This window comes from Dendrobates tinctorius, unplaced genomic scaffold (assembly GCF_039654945.1).
Source record: "Dendrobates tinctorius isolate UK_male_01 unplaced genomic scaffold, ASM3965494v1 ptg000326l, whole genome shotgun sequence".
NCBI classification, from domain to species: Eukaryota; Metazoa; Chordata; class Amphibia; order Anura; family Dendrobatidae; genus Dendrobates; species Dendrobates tinctorius.
Window position 1 is genome coordinate 5,956,129 of NW_027361993.1, and position 17,852 is coordinate 5,973,980.

The 17,852-nt window shown below is 40.9% G+C and overlaps 1 protein-coding gene across 6 annotated transcripts in view; it reads left to right on the forward strand.

The window, feature by feature from the left end:
* The window catches only part of TP73 (tumor protein p73), a 187,916-nt gene extending 170,304 nt beyond the window's left edge, over positions 1–17,612 (forward strand). For all 6 annotated transcript variants that reach the window (XM_073561712.1, XM_073561713.1, XM_073561709.1 and 3 more), the window contains 2 exons: positions 7,564–7,657; positions 13,542–17,612. In XM_073561712.1, coding sequence (XP_073417813.1) covers positions 7,564–7,657; positions 13,542–13,862 — 415 coding nt within the window. In that variant the 3' untranslated portion in view covers positions 13,863–17,612. The remainder of the gene's footprint in view (positions 1–7,563; positions 7,658–13,541) is intronic.
* The last annotated feature ends 240 nt before the right edge of the window (positions 17,613–17,852 follow it).

Consider the following 17,852-nt stretch of genomic DNA (forward strand, 5'->3'; position numbering starts at 1 on the left):
ATGGGATGAGTGAGGTCTGCGGAGAGTCTGGTCCCTTAGATCAATGGGAGAGCATCAAATAGCCAAAAAGATCCCTTTTTCCCAGTAGAGGGCGCTGCATGGGAAATGTGACTGGCAGCAGTTTTCCCCAGCAATGGAAACGCCTATTTATCACAAAATACAGATTCACTACGTGTGATAATACTTAAATTCTACACACTCAATAGGACATTTGTATATATGATATATAGAAATATTTGTAAACAATGGTCCTATTCAGTTTGTACAGTTTTGTACATTCTCAGTCATAACTAATTCATAGATTTTGGAGAATTGTTCTCAAAATATTTGCAACAACTTGTAGCTGGGTTGTCACATTTATGGATTTCTAATTTAAGTCAATGCTGCTGCACTATAAGAGAATTATAATAAATATTTAAGACAATGAAGAAAATGTTATGTAAATATAAAGAAATTATGTAAATATAAAAAGCACATTGGCTTATCAGCATTATTCCACTAAATGACAACCTCGGCTCCACATCACAACTTATTAAAATACAGTATGAAGAAATCTATTCAAATTTATATCAATTTAGCTTGCCCTGGCATGCAGCCAAAACAGACATTTCTAAGACACGGACCATTTTTTCAGTAAAATAATCATAATAATCATCAAAAAAGTCATTGGAGAGGTTTGTGTTATACTGCAGAGCTGCACTCACTATTCTGCTGGTGGAGTCACTGTGTACATACATTACTGATCCTGAGTTACATCCTGTATTATACCCCAGAGCTGCACTCACTATTCTGCTGGTGCAGTCACTGTGTACATACATTACATTTCTGATCCTGAGTTACATCCTGTATTATACTCCAGAGCTGCACTCACTATACTGCTGGTGCAGTCACTGTGTACATACATTACATTACTGATCCTGTACTGATCCTGAGTTATATCCTGTATTATACTCCAGAGCTGCACTCACTATTCTGCTGGTGCAGTCACTGTGTACATACATTACATTACTGATCCTGTACTGATCCTGAGTTACATCCTGTATTATACTCCAGAGCAGCACTCACTATTCTGCTGGTGCAGTCACTGTGTACATACATTACTGATCCTGAGTTACATCCTGTATTATACTCAAGAGCTGCACTCTCTATTCTGCTGGTGAAGTCACTGTGTACACATATTACATTACTGATCCTGAGTTACATCCTGTGTTATACTCCAGAGCTGCACTCTCTATTCTGCTGGTGCAGTCACTGTGTACATACATTACATTACTTATCTTGTACTGATCCTGAGTTACATCCTGTATTATACTCCAGAGCTGCACTCACTATTCTGCTGGTGCAGTCACTGTGTACATACATTACATTACTGATCCTGAGTTACATCCTGTATTATACCCCAGAGCTGCACTCACTATTCTGCTGGTGCAGTCACTGTGTACATACATTACATTACTGATTCTGTACTGATCCTGAGTTACATCCTGTGTTATACTACAGAGCTGCACTCTCTATTCTGCTGGTGCAGTCACTGTGTACATACATTACATTACTTATCTTGTACTGATCCTGAGTTACATCCTGTATTATACTCCAGAGCTGCACTCACTATTCTGCTGGTGGAGTCACTGTGTACATATATTACATTACTTATCCTGTACTGATCCTGAGTTACATCCTGTGTTATACTCCAGAGCTGCACTCTCTATTCTGCTGGTGCAGTCACTGTGTACATACATTACATTACTTATCTTGTACTGATCCTGAGTTACATCCTGTATTATACTCCAGAGCTGCACTCTCTATTCTGCTGGTGCAGTCACTGTGTACATACATTACATTACTTATCTTGTACTGATCCTGATTTACATCCTGTATTATACTCCAGAGCTGCACTCTCTATTCTGCTGGTGGAGTCACTGTGTACATACATTACATTACTGATCCTGAGTTACATCCTGTATTATACTCCAGAATTGCACTCACAAATGTTAGGCCACACCCCGACCACACCCATTTCATAACTAGTCACACCCATGTCCACCCCCCAACCGTACCCATTTAGCACTGCTGATCACACTGACTGGTACTGAGAGCACAGTGGCTGGCATTATGGGCAGAGTGGCTGGTTCTGTTGGCACACTGACTGGTACTGAGGAAAAGAAAGAACAGAGAGAGAAAAAAGAAAACAGAGAGAGAAAGAAAGAACAGAGAGAGAAAGAAAGAAACAAAGAAAGAAATAGGGGAAAGAGAAAGAGGGGAAAGAAAGAGAGAACAGAGAAAGAGAAAGAGGGGAAAGAAACAGAGAAAGAAAAGAGAGAAAGAAGTGACAGAAAAAAAGAACAGAGAGAGAGAACAGAGGGAGAGAAAGAAAGAGAGAAAAAAAGAAAAAAAGAACAGAGAGAAAGGGGATAGAAAAAAAGAACAGAGAGAAAGGGGATAGAAAAAAAGAACAGAGAGAAAGGGGATAGTAAAAAAGAACAGAGAGAAAGGGGATAGAAAAAAAGAACAGAGAGAAAAAGAAAGAGGGGAAAGAAAGAACAGAGAGGGAGAAAGAAAGAGGGGAAAGAAAGAACAGAGAGAAAGAGGGGACAGAAAAAAAGAACAGAGAAAGAAAGAAAGAGGGGAAAAGAAACAGAGAAAGAAAGAACAGAGAGAAAAAAGAAGGGACAGAAAAAGAACATAGAGAGAGAAAAAAAGAAAGAGGGGAAAGAAAGAACAGAGAGGGGGAGAGAAGGAAGGAGGGAAAAGAACAGAGAGAAAGAGAGGGGAGAGATAGAGAACAGAGAGAGAAAGAAAGAACAGAGAGAAAGAGAAAGAAAGAACAGAGAAAGATGGGAAAGAAAGAAAAAAAGAGAGGAAAGAAAGAAACAGAGTGAAAGAAAGAACAGAAAGAGGGGACAGAAAAAAAGAACAGAGGGAGAAAGAAAGATAGAGGGGAAAGAAAGAACAGGGGGATAGAGAGAAAGAAAGATGGGAAAGAAAGAACAGAGAATGAGAGAAAGAAAGAGAAAAAAGAACAGAGACAGAGAGAAAGAACAGAGAAAGAACAGGGAAAGAGGGGAAAGAAAGAAACAGAGAAAGAAAAAGGGGACAGAAAAGAGAACAGAGAGAAAGAGGGGAAAGAAAGAACAGAAAGAAAGAAGAGAAAGAAAGAGTGGACAGAAAAAAGAACAGAGAGAGGCTAGTTTCAGACTAGTGTTTCCGGGCGCAGCGCAGGGCTGCCGCTAAGCCCCGCCCCCGGCCGCGCCCCCTCTTGTCATCTCCTCCTCAGATCGCATGACTGCATGCGATCAGCGTACCCTATACTTAGCGTTGGGTGCGCTGATCGTGCACTGGTCTGATTTTGCTGGCGCTGCGGTGTTGCATTTTTGTGCGCTGGGAGCAGCGCCAGCAAAATCAGACCAGTGCACGATCAGCGCACCCAACGCTAAGTATAGGGTACACTGATCACATAGTCATGCAATCGGAGATGACAGGAGGGGGCACGGCCGGGGTGTGGCTTAGAGGCGGCCCTGTGCTGCCCTGGAAACGCTAGTCTGAAACTAGCCAGAGAGAGAAAAAAAGAAAGAGGGAAAAGAACAGAGAGGGAGAGAGACAGAAATAAAGAACACAGAGAGAAAGAAAGAGGGGAAAGAAACAGAGCGAAAGAAAGAAAGAACAGAGAGAAAAAAGAGGGGACAGAAAAAAGAACATAGAGAGAAAAAAAGAAAGAGGGGAAAGAAAGAACAGAGAGGGAGAAAGAGGGGAAAGAACAGAGAGAAAGAAAGAGGGGAACGAAAGAGAACAGAGAGAAAGAAAGAAAGAAAGAACAGAGAGAAAGGAAGAACAGAGAGAGAGAAAGATTAGAGAAAGAGAGGAAAGAAACAGATATAGGAAGAAAGAACAGAGAGAAAGATGGGGCAGAAAAAAAGAACAAAGAGAAAAAAGAAAGAGGGGAAAGAAATAAAGAACAGAGAGGGAGAAAGAGGGGAAAGAAAGAACAGAGAGAGAGAGATAAAGAGAAAGAAAGAAAGAGGGGAAGAAAGAACAGAGAGATAGAAAGAAAGAACATAGAGAGAAAGGAAGAACAGAGAGAGAGAGAACAGAGAGAAAGAGAAAGAAAGAGGGGAAAGAAAGAACAGAGAGAGAAAGAGAGGAAAGAAAGAACAGAGAGGGAGAAAGAAAGAGGGGAAAGATAGAACAGAGAAAGAAAGAAGGGAAAGAAAGAACAGAGAGAGAAAGAAAGAAAGATTAGAGAAAGAAAGAGGGGGAAGAACAGAATAAAAGAAAGAACAGAGAGAAAGGAAGAGGGGAAAGAAAGAAGAGAGAGAAAGAAATATTCTATAGATACTATAGTAGCCCAGCTCCCATTGTAGTGCCTACCTGAGCCTCCTGATGCAGGACATATCATGATCCGCTCACATGGCCAGCATCCCCAAGTCCAAGGCAATCCCGCTGTCCGTGCTATTGGAGGAGGACACGGTGATGGATCTGAAGCATTCCATGAAGTGCCGCCATGGTTCCATCACAATCTCCTCCCGACATTAGTCAGCTTCCTGTAGAATGTCACGTGCGAGTTTTAAAGTGCTCCTCGGGGCCCCGCCGTGTACTCCTGTGTCCGCGGGAAAAATAACCTCCCGGCCGGGGCAGACTCAAAATCGGTAATGTCCTACTGGATCTGGAACGGTTGAGAGTTATGAATGCTCCCCACCATACATCTTGTACACGCATGGCTCCGCACACCTCGTGCACACACATGGTAAGATATACGTGTTGCTGCACGTTTATAGTCAGAATAGTGCCAATCATTGGTGGCAAATGGTGGTAACTGCGTCCTGAGGCTGTAGGACCGTCCAGGATATGCTTGCGCCCTGCTGGCTGGCGTCACGTACATCTTACCATACCGGATACGAAAAAAATTACATACAAAAAGCAACGCCTTTTATTGCACAAGACTCTACCGGGCCTCCATTTAAAGCCTCTTAAGGTTACCTCTAACCTATTACCTAACGTTACCTAGTACATTTCATTACCTTTATTTACAACCTACCATTACCTGCATGGAAGCTTATATACGGCTATTCACTAACCCTGGCTCCCATTCCTCTTGAACCCAAGTAAACCCCATGATTAAGACCCGGGAGGGTCGAAATGTCGGGTGTTTCTATTTTACTGGGTTTTGGACCAATTTTTGTAACTTGGCACTTTTTTGTCTAAAATAAAATTCCACTGATGGTTGCAAATTATTCCATTAGAGTGTGCGGTGAATTTTCTCTAGTGATGAGCGAGTATACAAGTTGTTCTGGTTTTCCTGAGCATGCTCAGGTGTCCTCCGAGTATTTTGGCGTGCACGGAGATTTAGTTTGTGTCTAAACACCTTCATGATTTGCGGCTGCTAGACAGCCTGAATACATGTGGGAATTGCCTAACAAACAGGCATTCCTTACATGTATTCAGGCTGTCCAAAATACTCGGAGGACACCCGAGCATGCTCAGGAAAACCCAAGCAACAAGTATACTCGCTCATCACTAATGACAACCCTTAACATCCAAATGACCCTCATCAAAAGTTTACATACCCCATTTCTTAATACTGAGTATTACTGAGTATTGCCCTTTCTAACATGAATCACAGCTTGAAGTCTTTTGTGGTAGTTGTGGATGAGGTTCTTTATTTTCTCAGATGGTACAGCTACCCACTCTTCTGGGCAAAAATCCTCCAGTTCCTGTAAATTCCTGGGCTCTCTAGCATGAACTGCGCGTTTGAGATCTCCCCAGAGTGGCTCAATGATATTGAGGTCAGGAGACTGAGATGGCCACTCCAGAACTTTCACTTTGTTCTGCTGTAGCCAATGACAGGTTGACTTGGCCTTATGTTTTGGATCGTTGTCATGTTGGAACGTCCAAGTACGTCCCATGCGCAGCAGTATTTGCTGATAACATGTTGCATTCATCTTTCCTTCAACTTTGACCACGTTTTCTGTGCCTTTGTAGCTCACACATCCCCAAAACATCAGCAATCAATCTCCATGCTTTACAGTAGGAATGGTGTTCCTTTCATCGAAGGCCTTGTTGACCTCTCTCCAAATGTAACGTTTATGGTTGTGGCCAAAAAAGTTCAATTTTGGTCTCATCACTCCAAATTACCTCGTTCCAGAAGTTTTGAGGCTTCTCTCTATTCTGTTTTGCGTATTGTAGGCGAAATACTTTGTGGCATTTGTACAGTAATGGTTTTCTTCTGGCGACTCGACCATGCAGCCCATATTTCTTCAAGTGTCTTCTTATTGTGCATCTTGAAACAGCCACACCGCTAGGTTTCAGAGAGTCTACCTGACCGTGGTTTTGTTTTTACAGAACCTCTGATTTTTCATTTGTTAATCACAGTTTGAACGCTGCTGACTGGTAATATCAATTCCTTGGATACCATTTTGTATCCCTTTCCTGTTTTATAAAACAGAATGTAACTCAGGATCAGTACAGGATCAGTAATGTAATGTATGTATTCACTGACTGCACCAGCAGAATAGTGAGTGCAGCTCTGGAGTATAATACAGGCTGTAACTCAGGATCAGTACAGGATCAGTAATGTAATGTATGTACACACTGACTGCACCAGCAGAATAGTGAGTGCAGCTCTGGAGTATAATACAGGATGTAACTCAGGATCAGTAATGTAATGTATGTACACAGTGACTGCACCAGCAGAATAGTGAGTGCAGCTCTGGAGTATAATACAGGATGTAACTCAGGATCAGAACAGGATCAGTAATGTAATGTATGTACACACTGACTGCACCAGCAGAATAGTGAGTGCAGCTCTGGAGTATAATACAGGATATAACTCAGGATCAGTAATGTTATGTATGTACACACTGACTGCACCAGCAGAATAGTGAGTGCAGCTCTGGAGTATAATACAGGATGTAACTCAGGATCAGTACAGGATCAATAATGTAATGTATGTACACACTGACTGCACCAGCAGAATGGTGAGTGCAGCTCTGGAGTATAATACAGGATGTAACTCAGGATCAGTAATGTAATGTATGTACACAGTGACTGCACCAGCAGAATAGTGAGTGCAGCTCTGGAGTATAATACAGGATGTAACTCAGGATCAGTACAGGATCAATAATGTAATGTATGTACACACTGACTGCACCAGCAGAATAGTGAGTGCAGCTCTGGAGTATAATACAGGATATAACTCAGGATCAGTAATGTTATGTATGTACACACTGACTGCACCAGCAGAATAGTGAGTGCAGCTCTGAAGTATAATACAGGATGTAACTCAGAATGAGGGCTATCAGGAACTTTTTTTATGGTTAGGTGTTGTAATGAGCTGTTCGTGTTGACATGACGACCAATCAAACATTTTCTTCACGAATATTCTCATACTTATACAGTAGGTTGCTGTTGGCTGCAGCGTCTTTTCTACACTCCCTTTTGCACCAGTTTTTCATGCAGTGCCCTTGATTGGCACAGACCACTCTGTGAAGTTCATGTCCTGTTATGAGAACCGATGGTTTATCTGTCAGTTAATTCTGCTTTTTTTCCAAACCTTTTTTGTTTCTGCAGTTTTTTGACAGGACTGGGGTGTCCAAACTGCATCGAGTATTTCACATCACAAGGTTTACAGAACATATACCACCTGCAGAACCTAACTATGGAGGTAAATAACGGGAGGGGAATCCTCTTATAATCAGGGATCACAACCAGATTAAACAGCGGAAAAATCTCCTGGACTAGCCACATCAAGCAGTCACTGTGCAGTGTAGGGGGCAGCCATTAAACAAGAGAGGTCTCACCACAATCAATCGACAGACATTACGTCTCCAGAGAAGCCATGTTTATTTAAAAAAAAAAAATAATCTTAGAGGGTCTTGAGTTCTTGCCACTGCACTTCTCAAGATCCTTGATTATCCTAACGCCCGTAGTAACAGACTGTGTATGAAAAAAGAAAAGAGAAGCCAGCGTTGCCAAGGTCAGAACGCATAACATAAAGTGCATTTGCACATAACATCTAACTGTATTCAAAATGAGATATTTAGCAAAAAAATTGATCAATTCAATTGAGCCACCCCGCCGCGCCAAGGCAATCTCATGTGGGGGGTCCTACTCTACGTTTTTAATAAACACTGTGCCATTACGGCCTCCTATATACATTAAAAGCAAGACCACTTTAAATGCAATCCGTATCTGAGCATTTCTGGATCGCTCCCATGATGCCAGAAAAGGCAAGTGCGGATGAAGGCCAACCAGGTCTGAATGCAGACGTGTCAGGTTTTAGCCTCCACACATTGCCTGACCAAGACTGTGTATGAGGTGTGAATATGACTGTACATGACACTGTGGAGCATTTGTGATCCCAAAACGCTTCTGGCCCTTAACATCTTCATGACCTATGACGTATCATTGGTCGTGTTCCTGCGATCCACCTGCTGCTGTTAAAATCTTAATTGCTGCTGTCAATCACTGACAGCAGCATTACCTGGAGCGTGCCGGAAGCGCTTCATAAGACCCATCCATCGTTGACCCTGTCACGTAACCGCAGGGCGCTGATGGGTTGGCATGCCATCTGGGGGATCTGCAGAAGACCACCATGCTTATCATTGCAGATCTCGTATGAACTCCAGGTTGTGGCACAGGCAATCGGATGATCGCAGCTTCAGGCCTCAGGGGACTATTGAAGCAAGTAAAAAGTAGAAAAAAAAGTTTTAAAAAATATACAAAAAATAAAAAATATGTAAATGTTCAAATCACTCCTTTTTGCCCCATTCAAAATCAATAAAAAAAAAAAATTGATATCGCTGCATTCATAAACACCCATTCTATTAAAATATAAAAATAATCTGATCAGTAAACGGCATAAGCCCTCACCCAGATCACGAAAAATGGAGATGCTTTTATTTATTTATTTTTCTTGAAAATGGTCCTTAAATGAAGACTCCAGGCAAAAAGTATACATTGTTATTGACGAGTGCAAGGTCTGGTGGCGGCAAGGAACTAACCAAACATCCATGTGTCAGGATACAGATCAAAATGGACATGCCTCAGTTTTTTTGCAAGCAAATAAAAAATAGACATGTGGACAACGCTATAGACTACAAGGGGTACATGGTCTAGAACATATTCAGCCACGGCCAAAAGTGTTGGCACCCTTGAAATTGTTCCAGAAAATTATTGGAATTACTCAAGTTTCGTTATACACGTTTATTTCCTGTGTGTATTGTAACAAAAAAAGGAAAAAAAAAAAAAAAAAGGGCCTACTTTCACACAACCCCAAAAATGATCAGGACAAAAATGTTGGCACCCTCAACTTCATATCTGGTTGCACACCCTTTGGAATAAATAACTGCAGTCAATCGCTTTCTATAATCTTGAACAAGCTTCTTACACCTCTCAGCTGGAAGTTTGGACCTCTCTTCTTTTGTAAACTGCTCCAGGTCTCTCATATTTGAAGACTACCTTCTCCCAACAAAGGGAAAAAACCTGCGTGTAACAAGACGTGTACTTGCAATAATTTTCTGGAACTATTTCAAGGGTGCCAACACTTTCAGCCATGACTAGTTCTCATATAGCCCAGCATTAGGCAGTTGTATTCCTTTGGGTCAGAGGGTTTCTTTTAAGCTACACTTTGAAATTCAAGCTATACTGCATAGGTAAGGGGTTCACTTAAATGCAAGTACTTTGGGCTAAAAAAGAATCTGTCAGTGAGTGCTATTTTACATGAGTTTGTAACTCTTAAGCATCTCTTTATGAGCTGCTCTGAGCTCATTAAAGGGAACCTGTCATGTCCTTTTTGTGTTTTAAACTGCCCCCATATGCAATGTGCATCACTAAGGCTGGTTACACACTTACGCTGGGCAGAGCTGCGGAGGGCTCCGTACTTCCTCCGTTAAGCACTGCCGCACCTCTTCCATTCAGCTCCGCCTACGTTGGCATTCGTCCTGCGTACCTATTTTTAACATTGGGTACACAGGCCATGTGAATGTATGCGGAAGCCTCCGCATGCATCGTTTTGACGCTGCGCCGAATGCAACAAAATGCAACATGACACAGCGTCAAAACAACGCATGCGGAGGCATCTGCATACATTCGCATGGCCTGCGTACCTAATGTGTGATGCAATCTACTAATGATATAAAATGAGGTTTTTTACACATTAACAGTGGGAGCTTTTCTTTGACTAAATAATGTTCAAAATGGGGGAAGTTTAAAACACAAAAAGAACAAGACAGGTTCCTTTTAAAGAAGCCCTCCTCTCATCAAAGTTTTTTAACCTCTTGATATATTGCAGTCATCATATTATATAGCACTGTGTACTTACTATTGCTCATTTTGCCTTTCTGCACAGCTAATTCTTCTCTTTTCTATGCTCTATGTAGAAACAGGAAGTCTCAAGTCCCTGTATGACTCATCCCCCTCTTCACCTCCTGACCCAGCTGCTCCCTCCTTTCCCTGCCTGGGACTTTTGCAATGACTCATAAAGAGAAAATTGACCTCCTGTTTCTACATAGAGCTCAGGATTCAGTTAGTCAGTTTTTAATGACATTATGTCATAGACCTAATGGAAAAGAGAAGAATTAACTTGGTAGAAAGGCAAAATGAGCAATTGTAAGTACACAGAGCTGTATAATATGATGATTGCAATATATTAAGAGGATACAGACTTTGATGTGACTGCTTCTTTAATGACCACATCAAAATTCAGTTCAACTTTGATGTGCTCTGTGGTCATAAATCAGCCCAGAGTAGTTCTTCTTTCTTTATTTTTTAGTTCTGAAAAAAGGAAGCTATAAACTTTGCCGAACAAGACTGATGGATTCTAACTTGACTCATTCTATAGCCAACAAATGATTGCAATGGTGTCCACATAATTAAAGCCTAAAGCCCCCGTCACACACAGCGAGATCGCTAGCGAGATTGCTGCTGAGTCACAAGTTTTGTGACGCAACAGCGATCTCACCAGCGAGATCGCTGTGTGTGACACCTATCAGCGACCGGCCCCCCTGCTGGGTATCGCTGATCGTGCTTGAATGCCCTGGACTTTTTTGGTTGTTGGTATCCCGCTGGCCAGCACGCATCGCTGCGTGTGGCAGGCGGGAGAGCAGCGATCAGCGAGCTCCCAGCTCATATCCAAGGCTCATATCCTCCGAGCTTAGAAACCCTCTGGGTACCTTAGATACCAGTGCGCTGGTGCAGGGAGCTGGTAACCAAGGTAAACAGCGCGGCGCTTAGAAACCTGATGTTTACCTTGGTTACCAGCTCCCTGCACCAGCACGCTGGTATCTAAGGTACACAGCGACGCGCGCGCTCGTTGTCGCTGGCCCGATCGCTGCTGAGATCTGCCTGTTTGGCAGCTCACCAGCGATCATGTAGCGACACACCAGCGATCCTGACAAGGTAATATCGTTGTCGGGATCGCTGGTGAGTTGCTATGTGTGACGGGGCCTTTATTTGTGTGTGTCATAGCACCAGTCAGGACTTGTTCTTGGACTCTACTGGATATATGAATATTAGGGGTCACTGGGAAAACTCACCTTTTATATCTGGGGTTGCAAAAGACATCTGAAAACTCATCATTAATTAGTCTTAATTCTAAGTGGTCATTTTCTCTTTGTTCCAGAATAACCCTCCTTTTCTGTACTATATCTGCTTTAATCTGATGTTTTAAAATCTGTCTTTATTTAGAATGATCACTGGTCACTCTGGATCTAACACAACATAGTAGTGTTAACAAAACATTCCGTGATGATTAATTCTTTACACATCTCTAAATCCCCTGCATAGTCCTAGAGTTATATGGGTTTACTATTAGCACATGTGCCCTTAATAAAAGTATCTTTACAAAGGTTTTTTCTTTTTAAAAAGTAGTTTAAAGTATTTGTTAGGCATCTAAATAGCATTAGCCTGTGTCGTCTTCAGGAGCTTCTTCCAATGCCAGCATGCTGTCCTGCTTCTGGTTCAGTCTGCACAGTATGCTTTCCCTGTTTCTTCATGACTTGCACAAGTTTGGTTTCTCGTAGTCTTCTGTAAAAGGCAATTAAGTCAATGGAGCCGACAGAACTTTCAGAGAAGCCAAGCTTGTGCAAATTGTGGCATAGCATAGCACAGATTGGATCAAAACCTCTTCCTAAATAATCGGACAATTGCTAAATCTTTTTACACATAGTAGCTCACAAACAATATTTTTTAAATGCATTAAATATTCAATTATCCGGAGCTCGGAGCTGCCATTACTGAAAACCGTGCGATTTTAATCAGAACAGATGGCACTATGTCCATGAGATGATTCACTCACAGTCCTTCATTAAAGCGTAAATGTCGTTTCAGTTTTTATTACATAGGTCAAGAGTACACATGAAAATAAGAAAATGTATAATATATTTTATTTTAAAAATGTATTTCTTTCTCCTTCTGGATTGCTCTTTCACCATCAATTCATGGGTAATATCTTTATTCAATGAAGACAGATGTTCACATTTCTGAGATAGGAGATGGCAGTTGGTGCATGTAAAATTCTACGGAGAGCGGAGGATCTAGAGGTAGACACAGACACTCTGCTGCAGGAGCTAAAAAACTTCATGAGCACCAACCGTCATCTCCTATCTTAGTAGTGGGAGAATGAAAGATCAGACCAGGAGGAGACAGATGCAGATTATGCTAAGACATATTACAAGGTTTCTTATGTTCATGTGTAGCATAGGTTTATTGAAAAGAAATTAAAACAACCATTCCTCTTTTACTACTTAAACATAACTAAAACGTAGTCCAGCGCAATATGTTTTGATAATAAAACCTTGTCTCTCACTACACTGGCTGGATCTTTGCTATTCTGTGCTGCAGTGGGGCTAGTTTCCCAGCTCTGCTTGCCGTTCTGGCCAGATCTCCACAATCCTTGCTGTCCTGCGGTATGGCTGGTTTCCTCAACTCTGCTTGCTGTACTCTGATTGCTCTGCCTCCTGTGCACTGATACCCAACAAACGTGCACTCTCTCCTTGCTGCCCTGGCTATAGAGGCCCACAGGAACCAAACTTCTCCATGTGGAAAAAATCACTCTAAGTTGGGGCATTGAGCGTGAGGTTACAAGGTAGCACGGGAAGTGATAGAAGGCGTTCACTGCTCTCGGTTGTGAAGTGTCTCTGCTTTTCCTACGAAAACAAAACATTTCCCTCCAGTAATCAGTTGATTTTCCTTGTCATTGACATACAGGATGGGTCAACTCAGTTGAGTAAATGTTTATTGGGTACATGTGTTTTATTTGGGGTATAATCATACATCAATCTGTAACATATTTGGGTTTAGTGAATCCTACTGGCTAATGCTAATGTGATCCTTAAGGAGGATTTCAAGAAAGCTGGACTACCACTTACATATGCCTTTGGATAGCCTATCCAGAGAGATATAAACTTATAATATACCTGTAAACAGACTCACATAGTCGTCACCTTGATCTCCCCTTGCGTCTGTCTCTTGACTTTCCTAAATACTTTTTTTTAATCTTTTTGGGACTATTCCAGGTCTTTCCTAATCTGCTGTGTCTCTTCTTGCAGGATCTTGGAGCACTGAAGATTCCCGAGCACTATAAAAGTTTGATATGGAGGGGAATCCAAGAGCTGAACAAAAGCCATGACTATGGAGCCCAACAACTGATTCGATCCAGCAGTAACGCTTCCACCATTTCCATCGGCAGCTCAGGTGAGCTCCAGCGACAGCGTGTTATGGAGGCTGTACATTTTCGGGTACGGCACACCATCACCATTCCTAATCGGAGTGGAGCCGATGATTGGGCCGACTTTGGATTTGATTTACCCGACTGCAAGGCACGAAAACAGTCTATAAAAGAAGAGTATGCAGAATCTGATATGAACTAATATATAAAGAACTGGGATGGCGTTGACCAAAATTATACAGATTTTCTCACCCCAATGAAGCCAACAGCAATTAGATTTCGAAGTCAATACGAAAGGTCTACCAGTGGTGGCTTTGATTTCATCTGGTAAGGTCCACAGTAAGGTCAATGAAAAGGGGATGATCCAAGTGCTTCTTTTCTCTTTTTGAAAGTACGAAAGAATGAACTTGATGTAGGTCCTTAGCAGGTATCTTATAAGTGGATAAATCTCTTAATGATAGTTGCCTAAAGGGTTTCCTGTTTCATCTTGGACATCTCCGTGGCTTCACATAACCTGGAGAATTTTCCATATCCCAAGAGGTCTGCTCATTGCTGACGAGACAACTCTTCAAGGGGTACAACACGGAGGACTTTGCTTTCCAATGAACTGCCAAAAAAAGTATTTGAACCACTGTCTGTTCATTGTGTTTCATTACAGACGTTTCTGATGGTTTTTTGAGAACATGTTTTCGACAAAACATGTGAGATCTAAAGACCTGCACCGAAAAGGGTGTTATTGTTAAAAAAAAGTTATATATAACTGGGTTCAGTCAATTCAGCTACGTTTTAGGGGCATAAATATCTGTAATTTATGGCTGTATCCTACGATGTAAATATCTCCTATCTCCTCAGTCCCATAATATTCTTGTTTCTATTATTTATCTGTAATATAAACTATTCATTGTTTGTAGAGTAGTAGTGAGCAGTCCCGTGTATGGGGTGTGCAGACCCCTGTAGAGTGCGGGTAGGAAATAAAGCTTGATACCTTGTATGCTGTATTATTCATTCACAAGCTGTGCTTTATTTGACTAATTAATATATTTAATTTTTCAGAGTTTTTGACTCTTTATTAAGATTCTAAACGCCTGAATTCAGGGGTGACATAACCAGTTTTGGTATTTGTGAATGAATATGACAAACTGGGAAGAAGTTACGGTAATGGTCTATATTGTGATTTGTGTCGTATACAGTAGGGCACAATTTGCTGCATTGCGCTGTTATAATTCCCAAGAATTCAAGTCACATTTATGCCAAGGCTCCATTGTTGGATATTTTTTGCATATCGCAAGGTCACTAGTGTTCTTTTTTTGGAGACTACTAAGGAAATGTTATCAGTGATATGTGTGTGGTTCAGTATGAACATAATATGACATCTATTACTGGTGTATGAACAGACCCTAAATGGTAAAACCTACGAAACCAGTCATGCGTTTAAATTGGTAGACCCTTGCCCAAAACATCTGTGTCGAAACTTACCTCCGGGCCTGCAACCTTCCTTTGTCCTTTTAGGGGTAAGGATATCAAAGAGAGGGGGCTTTTACCTGAAACGCCCCTCTATTAGCCAGACAGTGAACTGATAGTTAATAGCAAATACTCACATAAATGGGTTTTCTAGTGGGACACCTTTAGGACTATCTGTCATGTGTAGTCTCCTGTCAATTGAGAACAGTAAAAACCTATAGGGGTCCCAGCTGACAGACCTCCACTGATTATGACGTATCCGATTGTCATGTGGGGTATATGTAGTAATATATTAGATGAGTAATTTGGGTCTCTGAACGTAATGTAGTCATGTTAAAGACACAAGAAAACGTCTTATTTGTGTAGTCACGTCACAAAATGATGGTTGCCAGGATGGACTCTGCCCCATATTTGCTGCCGCTGACTTTCCCCTGTTACATTGGTATATGTACATAACAGTGAATGGGATTTCCATATTTACTCCCGTTAGCTCTGCATTCTTTACATTAAGTTTATTATATGTGTTTTAAAGGAATGTTTGAGTAGGAAGAAGTTATCACCTATCCAAAACCTTGGGATAATTTTTAGATCAGTGACGGACCATCCACTGGGACCCTCCAAAACGCACCAGAACAGGGCACGTGTATCCCAAAGTGCAGTACATTCGTGTGACCGCCACTCCTTTCATTCCCTATGGGGCTGCCGATGCTCTGAACTCCACTTTCTTGAGCAGTCCCCATAGAAAATGATCGGAGTGGTGGTTGCACATGTGTTCCTTTCTAACGGGGATAAAAGTGCCCCAGTCTAGCGATGGGCGGGGGTCCCGGCAGATGAAGCTCCACTAATCTAGAAGTTAGTACCCAGGCTTCGGATAGGTGATAACTCAGAATACCTATTTTAGTTACCAAAATGAACACTGAATAATTGGAACAACAGCCTAAAAATATCACTAGTGCTCATATCAACCAATCAGATTTTAGCTTTAATTCTTTATTACCGCTCTTAAAGATAAAAGCAATGATCTGATTGGTTCCTATAAGCTCACAGCAATCACCTCTGTGAATATAAAGGTCCTCATATTTCACTGTGGCTCTGAGGCCAGTGTGGACGTAAAGGTGGATAGTTGTCCATAGCAATCAATCAGAATCCTGCTTCTTTATAACAGCCAACATCTGATGGGTTCCTACAGGGAACTGTTGCACCTCGTCTGCTCCGGTTCTCAGTACAAAAGAGCCATTTTTCTAGCCCAATTAAGTATTTTCTATATAATCGACCTTGTATTAAAAAAAACAGACTATAAAATAGAGGAAGAGTTTGCTAACGTGACCAGTCCTCTATTTTCTGCAGTGTTTTTATTGTATACAAGGCTATGTGCTGTGCATGTACTGTAGATACAATATGTGCACTTTATTTTATTTTTTCTACATTTTCCAGTCTGCTTTATGATATGGGATTTTTTTAATGTATATTTTACTGGGTATACCTTGCAGGGCAAGGACGTTTAATACACATTACACGCAGCTTTATAATCCCATGTCACCACTGCATTATGTAAAATAAAAACACATTCAACTGATTTTTTTTTAACTTAATATTGTATTAATGTTTTAAAAATAAATGAATAAAAAAAATTAGCCAAAGTGCCGAAAGAAAAATCTAAAAAAAAAAAAGTTTGGATCACAGATTCAAATAAGGATTTGCTGCAGCTATAGCCAGTGTAGACAATCCTCCGTGAGCTAAACTCACTGATGTAATTCACTATTGCATTTTTTGTTGAGTTTTAATTTGCGCCTTATTTTTATTTTAATTTTTTTTTTTTGTGTTTTTCCTTTTTTTTGTGCTCACCATTATGATGGGCTTTTGAGGTTCCCAGATGGTTTTGTCTGACACAATTGTGACTTTTCTTTTTAAATTGCAAACATTTTGCTTTGAAAAAGGTTAAAGACAAAAAAAAAGCATTTTTGATTTTGTGCAAAATTCATTAACCGCATGCACCACTTTGAATAATTTGTTGCAAAAAAACCCCACAAGATAAAAAAAAAAAAATATTAAAAATAATAATAAAGAATTGGGCCCAATCATGCTCAAAATTGAATAGTTTTCCTCGACTTGTTATTATCTGTACCTTGCTATTGCTAAAATACAGTACAATTCCCATCAAATCCCAGATATTGGGAGTAGTAGTTTTGTAATAGAATGTAACATTTCAGTGATGACTTGTTTTCCTGTCGCCTAATATTTTATGGTTTTTTTTTACATGTGGATGATGCTGTAGCGTTTTAAAGCACTTTATTGCTTTAAGATCCTTGTTTTCGGGTTTGGCGGCACACCGATGCTGCTAAGGGGCAGTGTTAGTGCCTGGAGTCCGGACCTGGTTGTAAATACTGTAATCTGTACAATGTAACATTCATGGGAGAACTGAAATTGTATTTTTTGTTGTGATTCTTGTTCTTCTTTCTATGTCACATAATAAAAAAAAAACCTCAAGCAATCCTTGTGTTGTGGTACGCTGGACTATCGAAAATTCCTTAATCACTTACAACTCACAAATGTTTGTCAGTGCAGCGCCATTTATAAACAATGCTTGGAAGTCAGAGCCCTGCAGCTCCTCTGTGCCCATGACAACACTTCCTCTCTGTACGCTGGTCGTTCAGCTTTATCATGGGGACACTATGAAGATTCTAAATCAATATTTGTATAAACAAGTCAAGATTTGCATATTACGGTTTAT